The following is a 15,135-nucleotide window of genomic DNA, read 5'->3' as shown; positions in this document are numbered from 1 at the left end:
CTTATATGTTCAAAAATATTTTATTTTCTGTCTTACGTGAAATTGAATTATACTGTCTACTCCTTTGGAGTAGCGCTTGGCGTGAGATAGGGATATTTAAAAAATCTAACTAAAAGACAAGCCATTGTAACAACGTCGAACGATTGTTTGCCGGCAGGGGAATTTGGTCAGAGTATGGGTATTATTGAATAATTGTTAGTGCCCTAAATTTAGAGGTATAAATAATATATTAATATTAATAAATTATTTAAATTTTATTTAAATAAAATTTAAATTTGATTTGATTATTATTAAGTTGAATTCAAACTTGAATAATTCGATTTATCGATTAAATTGAATTTAAATATTTTTATATTTAATTCAAATAACTCATAAATCTAATTAAATTTTTATATTTTAATATATTTTAATTATTTTAATTGATAAAATATCTTGAATTTAAATTTAAATATAAATAATTAATTTTTTATCGAATGTAAAAATTAAATTTATTTTTATATATTAATCAATCATAATTAAATAAATTTAAATTATTTAATTTTTATCTCGAATCGAATTCGAACTAAAAAAATAAAATTCGATTAAATTCAAATCAAATTTAAAATTCAAATTTAAAATCAAACTTAAACTCAAATTTAATATTATATCAACTCACACATAATCAATTATACCACTACTAAAGCCCCATTTAGATATTTAACGGCCTCCATGAGGTGCGATTAAGATTCTCAAACATGTCGGTGATGCATTTTGGCATACATTTCGATGGTGATTGGATGCTTTTTAATTGTATTGAAGCTCTGTTTAGCCTTAGATACTTCCCTTACGTGAAAATTTTGCTTTCTCATCTCAGCCCTTTTTCTCCATAATGCCCTTGCTTTTTCTTTTTCCTCGCTTTTTTTTTGTCCAATTACAATGACTTGATGGATATATCTTATTTATAGGGCTTCGACTTGACCTCCTCATTATGTATTTAGTATTTATTTTTTTATTTTAAAGTTTTTCAAATTAATTTATTACAATTAATCACATAAAAATATAAATAATAAAATATATAATCAATTAGGAAAATATAAAAAATATATAATCAATTTATTTATTAAATAAAAGAATTACATAAATAGAAAATATATACATATTTTGTTATATCAAACAAAAAGTGAGACCCCAAACACTTAAAAGAAAAATATTACTTTGTTAAATTTTATATGTATAAATATATTATTATTAATTTTTAAAAAATTATTATTCGATATAACAATAGTTTTATTAATTTTCAATTATTTATAAATACGTGCAAAGTACTAGGTTCTCACCGTGTCATAATGAGATATTCTAATCAAAAACAGGACTGCTTGCCCCATATGAGTTACTGAAAGGTTGGTGCTCGAGACCCTGTTGCTTGCTAGCATTGGATGTGTGCTCGAGGCCTCCCAATTTCTAAACTACTTTACATAAAATATCCAAAGGAAGTTATTGAGGTGATTAGAACAGATATAACAATCTTATTATTCCAGCTCTGTTCATCGTGGATATGATTTGCTTTGTACTTCATAAAATTTACACAGACAACTGATTTTTCAAGCAACTTAATTGCCATGCCTTTTCCATCAAATTCGGCGAAGAGATGCCAACCTTTTTTCGAGTTCATCAACATCCGTCGATTCAGACCTGCATATAGCAAAGTAGATTTGTCAAAGCTTTGATAGAGTTAGACATCTTTGTTTTGCATTCATCTTCCTACTGCATGCTTATAATTTCTCTCCTCTCAGCGTACACCGCTTTGGAGAACAAGAGGAGAATCATCTACTTCTTATTTACTCCACCAAACCTAGGGTTCATTTGACAGCGTGGTGGAAGAGACTCTCTAGTCGTGCCGTGATGTCGTTGGGTCCAATCATAAAATGCAGCTGTGATGCAGTGTGAGTCCCTCCACTATGCTGCTAAATGAACGCCTAATCAATGACACAGGACTACAACTACCTATAGCAATTATTATAAGATGATTAAACATATAAATTATACGATAGAAAATCTCATCAAACAACCCTCTACTCTTAGAATTTATCCATTATTCATTTTTCTTTTAAGAAAATAAATCAAACAAACTACATCAGTCGGGCAAATCCACCCTTTATACTAGGGTGTCCATGAACACCCCCAAAAAAATTGTAAAATAAGAAAATTCGAAGAGAAATTTTCCCTGGATATCCCCAAAATTTTGTCCTGGACACCCCAAAATTGTAAATATTAAAATTTGAAGGAAAATTTTTCTTAGACATCCCAAAATTTCTCCCTAGACACGCTTTTCATCCACAAAATTAGTAAATCCATAAGCAATTTTTTATGTACTATAAGTGGACACTCAAAAATTCTGGATCCGCCAGTGACATCAGTATGCTACAGTAGCCCCATGTCACCAACACAATTGCTATCTTGATGGTACAGACTACTTTAGTTTATGTAATGTCTGATTTTCAACAACTGACTTCTATGCAATAAACATACATGTTGAAGTACACTATCATCAGCCTTTGGAGTATTACACATAATATAAAAAACAATTTTAATAGCACTAGCGAAAAGTTACAATTGACACAATCTGTTAAAATAATCTGGCTTCAAATTTGTTAGGCCAGCAGCAAGTTTGTGGATAAAACAGTTAGGAGACGCATTTCAATAAAAAGATGTTGCCCTCAAATGCAAGAAAAAATGATTCAAAAACAAGGGTAAATTACATTTACACCACTTACAGTTTTTGTTTCCTGTGATTTGCTGCCATTCTAAAAGGAGTTGTGGCATTACATTTTTAGCAAATGTTTTCACATGCTCTTGGCAATTGACATGTAATCAACATGGTAATCGTGCTTAATGTTCCAGAGCCTGTAGTCTACACATCTATTTTACCAAAAATGAGGATTTGAAGCTACCTAAGTGATTTTAGTGATTGTGAGCATGTGCTTGTTCTTTGATTGGTCACTTAGGATAATAAAAGGAAGTGCTCTAACTCATCTGCAGTGATGGGCTATGTTTTTTAATCCAGGGACATGAGCAGGGCTCTATTATACAGGCTGTTGGTTGTTTTGGATTGGTATGCCCACATCTTGTTTTTAAACTTGCAAGAGAGATGTTTGATGTCTTGCTTTTAATTTTTTGCCCTTCTACTAAGCCTTCAGTTTATAGCCTGGGTATGAATTGGTGTACAAGTATGGTTTGTATTAATTTGGTATAACTATATACTTTGTAGTCAAAAGAAGATGAGAGTTTTATTTGAATATCTACAGAAATTAATTCTGTATTTTCTTCAAAAGTTTCTCATAAGTATAGCTTGCTCCTCAAATGATGGCTCATTGTATTTTGCTTAAAATTAAATCAGTCTATCTTTCCTGTTTACGATTAGTTTTATAAACAGTTCTACAAAGAGTTTCAGAAAATGCTTCTTTAGCAGTTCAAGTAATCTGCCCTAACTTTCATTTTTGGTATTGGGTTTCACAATAAGCAAATACATTTAGCAGTCTAATTCCCTTTTGTTCTTGCATTTAATTCTGTGATATGGTTTTGAAGTTTTTGTCATTTAGTGTTAGGTTAGGGCTTCCACACGCTGACAGGCATAATAGCACAACCAAAAGGCATTAATGCCATTTACTTAAGAATCTAACACCATAAACACTTTCATAGTGGTAGTGAACCTAAAAGAGCAAGGGGTAAAGTAAACAAGAAGAGATCAAAAGAAAGAGATGGCAATTGGGGAGGTTTTTTTTTTTTTTTGGTGCTAGTGGGAGTCTAAAATATGGAATATACGGTGCTACTTTTTTGCACTTGGTTAACAGATGCAAATCTACTATAGCATATTTTAATGCATAACAAAATATTTTTAAATATAATAGAATTATGAAGATTTTGCTCAAGAAAAGTCATACATACCTAGCATTAACCTCGGGTGCAGGAGCAGCATTCCTGGATGCAATCCGACCCTTTGGAGCTGAAGATAACTGTTCAAAGAATGGGATAAGATTAAGCATTTATGCACATATTCTTGCAATCAGAAAAATGAAACATATCATCAAAATTTTTTGAAAAGATCAATTTCAAGAATCCAACCTGAGAAGCAATATCCACACCAATCTCATCAAGCACCTGATAATCAACTATAAAAATTAGAATTGTAGGGGAAAATCAATAGGAACTATGCCAATAAAACTAAAATGAAATAAAAAAAAAACTGTCAAAAAATAAATTATCTCACCTGGTTGGTGAGCTCCTCTGTTTCCTCTTCAGCCTCATCTTTATCTAAAGTTTCATCAATAGCTTCTGACATCATCTCTATCTGCAAAAAGAACAAGAAAACAACCATTATTACAAGAACTTTTATTACAGGACATACCAGACACCAACAACAAAGAGAAAATATCACTCTCACAAAAGTGGATCCAAGCTCTAAGTTTCTCATGCAAAGATTTCAATATGAAACAAGACATGCATCCAAGCTCTAATTGTTAGAAATCAGTGCCGTATTCAGGAGACTTGATTATGTTTGGTCTACATTGCATCACTTTCTAGGTACAATTACCAGGTATTATAACTCTCAAGGCTGAAGATTGTATGTGGAGAAAATCTAAACTTAAAAGTATAAATATTCCAAGAAAACTAGTATTACCGTCATGTCCATTTGTGCTGACTGCTTTTGGAATTCTCTTATTACTTTTGCTTGCTTTGCAGGAGCCATTTGCTGCAAAAGGACAGAAAATGCAATGATCAAATATGAGAACCATCTAACTCTGAGGAATAAGAAGAAGCAGCGGCAGTGAACCATATTCTAGAACGAAACATGCAAATATAATGGTTTCCAGTATATATCTTCTTTGCCAAGCAGATCATTGATTCCTTATTTCCAATTCCATAAGGACTTCACAGTTGATAAATAACAACAATGTATAACGTTTTCTAGTGCAAAGCTTAAAATGCATACCTTGTTCATTGCCACCATTGCCTTAGTTGCACCTTTCATTCCTGTGGATATTGAGGTACTGGCATATAATGCCTGTGAACATATAAAATGAAATATTTGAATTAATAGTGATACAAAGTTTAATCATCTCAACAACTAATTATTTATTACTGAAACTCAACCTGTGTATGAGTTGCTACACCTCTGATTTGCGCACGACTCCCCTGCAAATTAGTTATTTGTTGCCGCAGTCGTACAAGTTGGCGAGCTAAAATTCTAGTAGCAGCCTAAGAAACGCATACACGAAATTAAATACAAAAAAAGAAACTGAGAGTTTAGAGAATTAATGGAATCAGTCCAGCAAACTCCAGTGGCAAAGTTCTTGATAAATACAGCAATGTGTTTATGGATGCTCTCATGATTTGTCATTACACAATGGTAAGATTTAAAGTTCTGCTGCCAGTAGTGACGAGGTGTGCATTTATTCCACATCCAGAATGGTCAAGATAGACAACTCAAATACAGAGGAAAGGCAATTCAAAATCTGCATACTTTTTATCTAATCATCTACGACTTGTTTATATCAAAAAGGTTAAAGATGATAACAATTCCTCAAACAGAAAGGGCCCAAGATAAAAACTTTAAGCCCGGTTATGCAACTTGTGTGGTCTTAACTCATGCAAAATGTTTCAGCCCCAAAAGATGCTAATATTAACACATGCACCCGTTACATAGCAAATGACAGAGTTTGATAACATAATGCCACCTGGACTAGTTACACACCACAGACACACACACACACACGCACACACTAAATGGGTTTATGCCCGAAACTTGAGCCTCAATACTCTAAATTTTCAAATCCCAGAATAAGTCAGTGATCTTATGCGTTGCTTATCAAACTGTAGCATGTGCAACTCCATCATACCAAGAAACTGAAATGTGTCATCTTGAGACTATGCCTCACATTGACAATCAGCACATCTTCTAGGTAGGAACAATCGTCATGCTTTACGATAAAAATACCTAATTACCAACATTAAAATGGCCTAGTTCAAAAGACTTCACAGGTTGATTAATGTCATCGATACTTCACCATTTAAACTTATTTCATTTTTGAACTAAATTATAGCTTATGGCTTGAAAAATATCACAAGCACATTTCTTTGAAACCAGTATTAAACTTGCCTCATTGCCAGTTTTGGCCGTCTTCTTGATCTCTGCCACCAATTTCTTTTCCTCCAGCTGAAGAGATGAAATCTCACGTTCAATGCCTGAAATAAAAAAGAAACAAAAAAGTATTACAGCAATCTAGATTAAACAAACATGACCATTATTTTCAACTCTAGCTGAATACAAGGAGAACAAAGGAAAAGCCAGACATGACAGTTTGAAACATCAAAATAAACATAGGATTGTATTTTGGAATTCCCTAGCAATACAACATAATGAATTTCAGTTTCAATGGAGGAAGAATGATCGAGCTTGAGTGTTAGACCTGGCAATCTAAAATACAACATTGTGACACAATACAAACACGATACGTAAATAGGATACAAAGATGACACGGCTTAAGTTTTTAACAATAACTATATTTAGATTTAATAAACTAAAAAAATGTATTTCAGATTTTCAACACGAATGTGACTAGCAATTTTCTTGTAAAACACGGTGAAAATACACGAATTTCAATATTTTACACAATACCAATACACGAATCGCCAGATCTATCTAGTATAATATCTAAGCATTTCATTTTTGGCAAAGCATTTTTGAATATGAAGTATAGAAGAAAAAAAAAACCAAACACACCTCGGGTTGCAACGGCCATTTCTCTCTTGCTTGTCCGCAAAGCATCTGGAAAATACAAAAAAAAATTAAAAATTAAAAAAAAAAAAGAAAACAAAAGCAATGCATTCAGTGTAAACATAGATTCAGAGAAAAAAACAGTGAAACAGAATTTGGATAGAAAGTGCAAGCGATGAAATGTACCTTTGGGGGATGTTTTCTTCTTGAAGATGTTCATCATGAGACTTACTGGTTTTTCCTTCAGAAACAAAAAAAAAAAAAAAAAAAAAAAAACAGAAGACAGGCAGCTTCTTATTCTTCTTCTTACTTCTGAGGAAATCCCCAAAACCCTTTGGATCGAGAGCAGCAGAAAGAAAAAGAGAGTGGGAGTGTGGGAGTGTGTGAGCGCGTGAAAGGGCCTCGGCCTCGAGGAGCGTGCTACCGCTGCGGCTCTTTTATTCATTCAACGGTACGGTTTATAGTGACATCGCACCGCAAACTAGCCGTTACAAGGCCCTTTTTAGCTTCTATTTGCACCCAAGAAATTTCACTTGCACAATATTTTTTATTCAAAAATATTTTTAAATAAATTTATTTAATTAATTTCTATTAAATTGCTTCGCAGCCCTTGTACACCCATTAAGGGGAAAACTTGGGTTTCTTGGTGGAGATTGCTTTTCCTTAACCTGATCTTGCTATTTCAATCCCTCTAGATGGGTTGGCCACAAGAATTAACATAACATGATTGATTAAGATTTAATATTTAAACGTAAAGTATATGATCGGAGGTAATTTATGAATTTAAAAGCTTTCAAAAATTTTATAAATTTACAAAAATATTTACATAATTTAATAATTAATTTTATTTATCTAATTTATTATATCAATAAATCAATGTTATATTAACAAAATTAATATTTATATCATTAAATTAATTATCAAATCAATATTTTTAACGATAAAAATTTAATGATTAAGTTAAAATTGTAAAATTAAAATAATATAAAAATTAACTTTGCATGAATTACAAAACCCTAAAATATAAAAACTTTTGGCATAAGTTGACTTTAAATTTACAAGTAGACATGCCCATTTTGAAGTTCTAAGTTAGAAGAATTTGTGAGTTCGATACAAAAATGGACCTTAATCCTAGAAACAACTAAAGCACGTTGCAATTACTTGCCACTCCTAAATACATTACGTATTTAGTTTCATCTTTTATATAAAATTCGACTTATGAATATTATATTAAATTAAAATATTATTTAATATTTTAATTAAATATATTAATTTAATAAAAATATTATCTTGCACATAATTAAAATATAATAAATATTTTAAAATAATTTTTTTTATAAATATTATATTAAATTAATTTCAGATCAAATATAAATAATACATACATGTTTTAGGTCAACTCCGATATAAAAATTAAAAATCTTATATTAAGTTGAATTGCAATTGGATGAACTATTTTAAGAACTGAATCAAAGTTTCTTGTCTATAAGCTTCTAACTTTTTTTTTTATTCTGAATTTTTTTTTTTATTTTTAATTAATAAAAAAAAATATTAAACATTTAATCAATTGATGATAAATGTCATCAAATTGGATGTTCTTGATGAATGATAATAGATTTGGAGAATACTTTAAATGATAGTAACAGATGTATCAACAAAATGATGAAATATTAAATAATTTATTAAATTCAATTAATTAGATTTTTATAAAATTATGTTATTAAGTGTTATAAAAAAAATTTGTTAATTTTTATATTTATATTAAAATATTTATAATTCATTTATACGCATTATATTTTATACAAAAATTATATATTATAATTTATATTAACATACAAAATATGAAATATAATTTTTATTTTTATTAAAAATTTAATTCATAAATATTTTTTTATATTATTTTTATCTTATATTATATATTTTAAATTGAGAGAGTTCCTACGTGCTAAACGTAAGTGGTTGGATTGGATTTAGATTTGAAATTGGACCTTCATCAATTATAAGTCTAATTCAAGACAGTTCGCATGTCAGTTGGTCGACAGGCAACCATGTGCCCGACTCCCAATCCCAATCCCATCAATAATTTTGTAAGAATCAAGTGATCAATTTGTCTCAGCGTTTATGATAAGAGAACGATTTGAGTCTTAAACACAGATTAAAATATTATAATTTATAATTAAATTACGAGTTATTTGTTTATAATATTCAGGTAGGTGAGTTTTTTACTAATTAAATGTATTTTCATATTTTTAGTGTAACACCCATATTGAATATCGTATTAGTTTTAGATTTTTTAACAATTATCTTTATTTTTATATTAAAAATTGTTAGAACTTAATAAAATTTTGAAATTGAATTCCTTAAAAATTCAATTTTATTATTTTTGAAAAAAAATATTGTGAATATATTCTTTAAAGGTTTTTAACTTAAATAATATAATTTTATTAATTTTTTATGATCTCATTTTAACTGTTGAGGCATTTTAAAAATTTTAAGTTAGACAAAAATATTAAAAAGATTTTAAAATTTTCATTTTATTTATTGTATATTTAAAAATAAATTGCATGATAGTAAAATACAATATTTGGGAATATAAAAAAAATTACGTTTAGTTAATAAATTTTTTTATTTAAAAATATATACTACTAATGAGCAGAGTAAATTTCATCATTAATCATTAAATTTTGATCAAAATTTCATTTGAATCATAAAATTTTAATTTATCTTAATAAAATCACTGAATTTTGTAAACTATACCAAATTAAATCACATCAACAAATTTCATCTAAAAAATTACTATAAAAATGACATGATAGTCACGTAAGCTACTGCAATAATACATACCACATCAATATTTTTTTAAACACAAATAAAAAGAACAAAATTCAACAAAAGATTCTTATCTAGCTCTAAAACATCAATGTTCTTGAATGCTTAATATTTACTTTATTACTTAAAAACAATCTTCAAGTATATGATAGACGCATCATTTTTTAGTTAATTTTTTTATCAAATCTATTAAGATGACTAAATTTGATGTAGCTAACAAAATTCAGTGGTCTAATTAAAACAAATTAACATTTAGTAACCAAAACCGGATTTTTGATAAAATTTAGTGATAAGGGTGAAAGTTACTCTTAGGGTCTATTTAAATAAACAATAAAATTAATTTCGATGAAGTTAAAATCAATTATAGAAAGTAATATTAGTTATTGTAACAATAAAATTAAAATTAATAGTGTGATATATATTTTGATGCAAATGCAACGATAGTGATGAAGTGAAGTTTAGTAAGAAAAAAAATGATCATTAAGGATATTAGATAAAAATTTATATAATAAAATTTTTAGTATATTTTTTATATTTATGAATTAATTTTTATAATAAATAATAAATTTATTAAAAATTAATAATAATGTTTTACAATTAAATTTTTTTATCTTTTTATTTTAGTAATTATATAAATGATTTATTAAATAATTATAATGATATTGTTTGAAAATATTTAAATAAAAAAACTAAAATAACCAATAAAACAAATAAATAATAAAAAAGACAAAAACAAGGCATAAAAAAAAATGAAGCTTAATTTTTATTTGTCAAAACAATTAATTCATATCAATAGCAATCAACTACTTTTCTTTAAGTCCAATATCGTATTTTTAAAAAACCATTTCATAAGATAAATAATTTAATATGATTTATCTTTTAATTAAGTCATTTACTTAATAAAATATTTTTATATTTTAAAAATATTTTTATATTTTAAAAATATTTTTATTAATGTATGGTGAATAGGGAAAAATAAGAAAAATGAATTGTGGTGAATTTGTGAGTAGGAATTATAAACTAATAAAATGATTTAAGAGTACAAAACCCAAGCCGAAAGGGCAAAGGAGAGTACAAATACAATGAGGTACGGAAGGAGGTAAAGACAAGCCGTACAGCTTTTGCAAGAAGAAAAATGAGGGACAGATTTGGAATTCTGAAAACGAATAAACTGCTCGCTGCTGCGTTTGCATTTGCTTTGCAGTGGTCATCATCCCCCGTAGGCCATAGCAGACAAATGCATGTGAACTGCCCTACTCTCCTTTTAACTCATCTTAACACCCATCTCTGCTGTCACCCAATATATTTTTTTAAAATTATTTTTTAATTTTTTATTATACTTTTATGTATTATTTTATTAATTTCACTGAATATTTCTCTAAATATTTTATCACTTCTAATCAACCAACTACAATTTTTTTATAATAAAAAAATTTGAGAAATTCCAATCCGATCTCAACTTTGAACAAAGTATCATATATTGAACAACTTAATTAAATATTATATATTTTTTAATTTATATTTAATTTATTATTAATTTATAAATTTTATATATTATCAATAAATTATATAATATCAATTTATTAATAAATAATTTTTTTAAAAAAATTAACTTTTAGATATTAATTTTTTAAAAATTTAAAAATATTATTTATAATCATTTATTAAACTTAATAAATCAATATAAATAAATAAAAATTAAATTTTTGTATGAATTATTTATTTGAATCATTAACCATATTTAAGATATGTATTATTATATTAATTTTTTTATAAAATTAAAAAAGTGAGACATTTCTCGCCGTGTTTGACACATGAATCAAATAATTTTTCTTTTTAAATCTTGTAGGGTGAAAAAAAAAAAAAAAAGGACATTGACACCTTTTGCTACAACAACAGTTACAAAAGATTGTCATTGATTTTTAATTAATAGAATAATAAAACTGCTGATTTAATTATGTCAGATTCTTGGCTCTGTTCAAAACATGCAACAGACAAAGGTGAGATGAAGTGAACTTTTCCAATCTGTTTCCAGCAAACACCCCATGTTCTACTTTCTTATTCAGATAACCTTATCATTATTTTTCTTTTCTTTTCTTTTCTTTTCTTTTTCTCCTGGAATTCTGTCTTAGTCCTCCTGCTCACCTGATTTGTATCTTCTACCAATCACATTCCATTGTCACCCTTTCAGCTCAACTTAGTGTAGATCTGCAAGATTACTTCTTTTGCAGTTGGCCAAAAAGTGTTTCAAGGGAAAGTTTCAGGCTGGTTTTTATGCTTTGTAGGGTTTCCCAAGGGGAAAACTCAAATACCCAGATTGGATCCAGTGAGGTAAATTGATGTTTTTGCTCCAAAAGGGAAATGCATGTTGTTGAAGTTGCTGAGATATAAATCTCAACTATTTGTTTTCCATTTTATTAATGAATTCCTTCTTGTATTAAGGCTTGATGAAAAAGGGACAAGCTTTGATGCATTTCTTGGAAATTCAAACTAATTTCTGTCATATACTTCTTTGTTAGCATTGGTTTATTCATCTTATTTGAAAAGGCTTTAGTTTATTGAGGGAGTGTGATAATGGGTAATGTTCAAGGCTGGGAGTTCTTGTCTTTGCTCCTTTTTGTTGTATTATCTGCTCTTTTCAGAAGTGGAGAAGGTCAGTCAAAGTCTTTTCTGATCGATTGTGGTACAAATTCTAGTGTTAATGTGGATGGTAGAAAATGGGTTGGTGACTTCACTCCTGGTAATAATCTCACCCTCAGTTCTGCTGCTGTTGTTTCCACTACTTCTACATTTAGTGGTGATTCAATCTTTGAGCCACTCTATAAATCTGCCAGCCTTTTCAGTGATGAATTGAATTACACGTTTAATGGAGTCCAGGGAAACTATTTCTTGAGGCTTCATTTCTGTCCCTTCTCCTTTGAGGATCACAATGTAAATGAATCTTCTTTTGATGTTGTCGCAAATGGTCTGAAACTATTAGCACAATTTAATGTTGCTGGTGAGATAGCACGCAAGAATTTGTACATCCAAAGTTCAGGAAGCAATTCCAGCTTGTTCTACTTGGTTAAAGAGTATATTTTAGCTATCAATTCGGGTAGGCTTGTGATTGAGTTCACCCCCTCAAAGGGATCATTTGGTTTCATTAACGCCATAGAGCTGGTCCCTATGACTGATCAGCTTTTTGCAGATTCAGTCAGTAAAGTGGGTGGAAATGATGTAAATCTGAATCTAAGTGGAAGGGGAATTGAAACTATGTATAGGTTGAATGTTGGGGGTCCTGAGATTAATCCCAGTAAGGATTCGGATTATTGGAGAACATGGGATGTGGATTCTGGCTATATGATCACAGCAAATGCAGGTTCTGAAACATACAACACTTCTAATATTACCTATGCTTCTGCAAATGCTTCTTCAGTGGCTCCTCTTCTTGTGTATGAAACAGCTCGAAGCATGTCCAACACCGAAGTCTTGGAGAAAAGGTTCAATATGTCATGGAGGTTTGAAGTAGATCCTGATTTTGATTACTTAATCCGCTTACACTTCTGTGAGCTGGTTTATGATAGGCCAAGCCAGAGGATTTTCAGAATCTACATAAATAACCGGACTGCAGCAAATAATTATGACGTTTTCGTGAAGGCAGGTGGAATGAATAAGGCTTGTCATCAGGATTACTTTGATGCAGTTTCTTCCAAAATAAACATCCTTTGGATTCAACTCGGTCCTGACACAGCAGCTGTTGCTTCAGGCACTGATGCTCTCTTGAACGGACTGGAGATTTTCAAGCTTAGCCGGAATGGAAATCTTGCCCACGTGCAGAGATATGATTCATCTGGGAGTTCATCTCACACTTCAAGATCTTGGGTTCTTTGGTTGGGAATTGGTGCAGGTGTAGCCACTATTGTCATTCTTGTTGTTGCTGTTACCATTGTATTTTGTTTCTGCAAAAACCAAGGAAAAGAATTAGCTGACATGAAAAGCAACCCTCCTGGGTGGCGACCATTATTCCTCCATGGATCCATTTCTGCCAATGCCAAGGCATCGTCTAGACTTCAACATCCAAATGGATCTATGGCCTCCACTGGAGTTGGCAAGCAATTTACACTTGCAGAGATTCGAGCAGCAACGAATAATTTTGATGAAAGTTTAGTGATTGGTGTAGGGGGCTTTGGTAAGGTATTCAAAGGGGAGATTGAAGATGGCACCCTTGCAGCAATAAAGCGGGCAAATCCACAATCTGAGCAAGGGCTTGCTGAATTTCATACTGAGATTGAGATGCTTTCAAAGCTTAGACATAGGCACTTGGTCTCCTTGATTGGATTCTGTGATGAACAAAATGAGATGATCTTGGTCTATGAATACATGGCAAATGGGACTCTTAGAAGTCATCTATTTGGAAATGACGTCCCACCTTTGACTTGGAAGCAGCGACTAGGAGCATGCATTGGTGCTGCCCGGGGACTGCACTACCTGCACACAGGAGCCGAGCGGGGAATTATCCACAGGGATGTTAAAACAACCAACATTTTGTTGGATGAAAATTTTGTGGCAAAAATGTCAGATTTTGGGCTGTCAAAAACCGGTCCTTCTCTGGACCATACCCATGTTAGTACAGCAGTAAAAGGGAGCTTCGGATATCTTGACCCCGAGTATTTTCGCAGGCAGCAGTTGACTGAGAAGTCTGATGTCTACTCTTTTGGAGTGGTGTTGTTTGAAGTTGTTTGTGCTCGTGCTGTAATAAATCCTAGCTTGCCCAAAGACCAGATAAATCTTGCAGAGTGGGCAATGAGGTGGCAGAGACAAAGGTCTCTTGAAACTATTATTGACCCACATCTCAGGGGAAAATATTCTCCAGGTTCAATGGAGAAGTTTGGAGAGATAGCAGAAAAATGTCTTGCAGATGAGGGGAAGAACCGGCCTACTATGGGGGAAGTTTTGTGGCACTTGGAGTACGTCTTGCAACTTCATCAAGCATGGATGCGAGCCAACACTATGGACAATTCCTTTTCAAGCAGTCAGGCCTTGGGGGATCTGGAAGAGAGAGAAGCCGAAAATAGGCTGCAGTTTGATGGAAATTCTGGTTTAGGGGCGTCCAAACCAGAAGCTATAGCTGTTGGGTCTCATGGTGAGCTGGCCTGATGACCATTGAAGAGTAATGAGCTAGTAATTGTATTCCTTTATTATAATACTAGCTGAAAATTCTTTTATTTTTGTTGTATTAAACTTTAAGTTTCCTACTGGGCCAAACTTGAAGTTTCCTGGTGTATGATCCCTGTTAACCATGCAGTAATATGAGAAAATCATGATAATGTTTAATTGCTTATACTTTTGTCATGTGCACATGGCTATTTACCTTTTATTTATTTTTTTTTGTAAAAAAACAAAAACCAAATAACAAAAAGGTCAATTCAATTCAACATGGTATTAAATCACTATGCTGCAGGTATCAAACATGCATTGAAAAGCTTTGAGATCAAGGATCAAATTTGTTAGCAATGCTACATCAAAAGCTGCTTCACAGCTTCAAATGGAGAAACTGCTCAGTATATTAAGCA

At 30.8% G+C, this 15,135-nt stretch overlaps 2 protein-coding genes across 2 annotated transcripts; one reads left to right on the top strand and one right to left on the bottom strand.

The window, feature by feature from the left end:
• Positions 1–1,462: 1,462 nt before the first annotated feature.
• Positions 1,463–7,182, bottom strand: VPS2.2 (SNF7 family protein). Its single transcript, XM_022858901.2, has 10 exons — positions 6,941–7,182; positions 6,761–6,805; positions 6,137–6,222; positions 5,131–5,235; positions 4,970–5,041; positions 4,658–4,729; positions 4,247–4,327; positions 4,102–4,137; positions 3,925–3,992; positions 1,463–1,671 (listed from the first exon to the last, which is right to left on the bottom strand). The coding sequence occupies exons 1-10, from the start codon at positions 6,975–6,977 to the stop codon at positions 1,611–1,613; spliced, it is 663 nt and encodes a 220-aa protein (XP_022714636.2). The 5' UTR covers positions 6,978–7,182; the 3' UTR covers positions 1,463–1,610.
• A 4,392-nt stretch (positions 7,183–11,574) lies between these two features.
• HERK2 (hercules receptor kinase 2) lies at positions 11,575–14,903 on the top strand. The gene has a single exon (XM_022860747.2). The coding sequence runs from the start codon at positions 12,158–12,160 to the stop codon at positions 14,717–14,719; it is 2,562 nt and encodes an 853-aa protein (XP_022716482.2). The 5' UTR covers positions 11,575–12,157; the 3' UTR covers positions 14,720–14,903.
• Positions 14,904–15,135: the final 232 nt, after the last annotated feature.

This window comes from Durio zibethinus, chromosome 26 (assembly GCF_047325235.1).
Source record: "Durio zibethinus cultivar Kanyao isolate XHJ-2024 chromosome 26, ASM4732523v1, whole genome shotgun sequence".
Lineage (NCBI taxonomy): Eukaryota > Viridiplantae > Streptophyta > Magnoliopsida > Malvales > Malvaceae > Durio > Durio zibethinus.
Note: the sequence above shows the minus strand (reverse complement) of the source record. Positions and strands in the feature narration are given on the sequence as shown.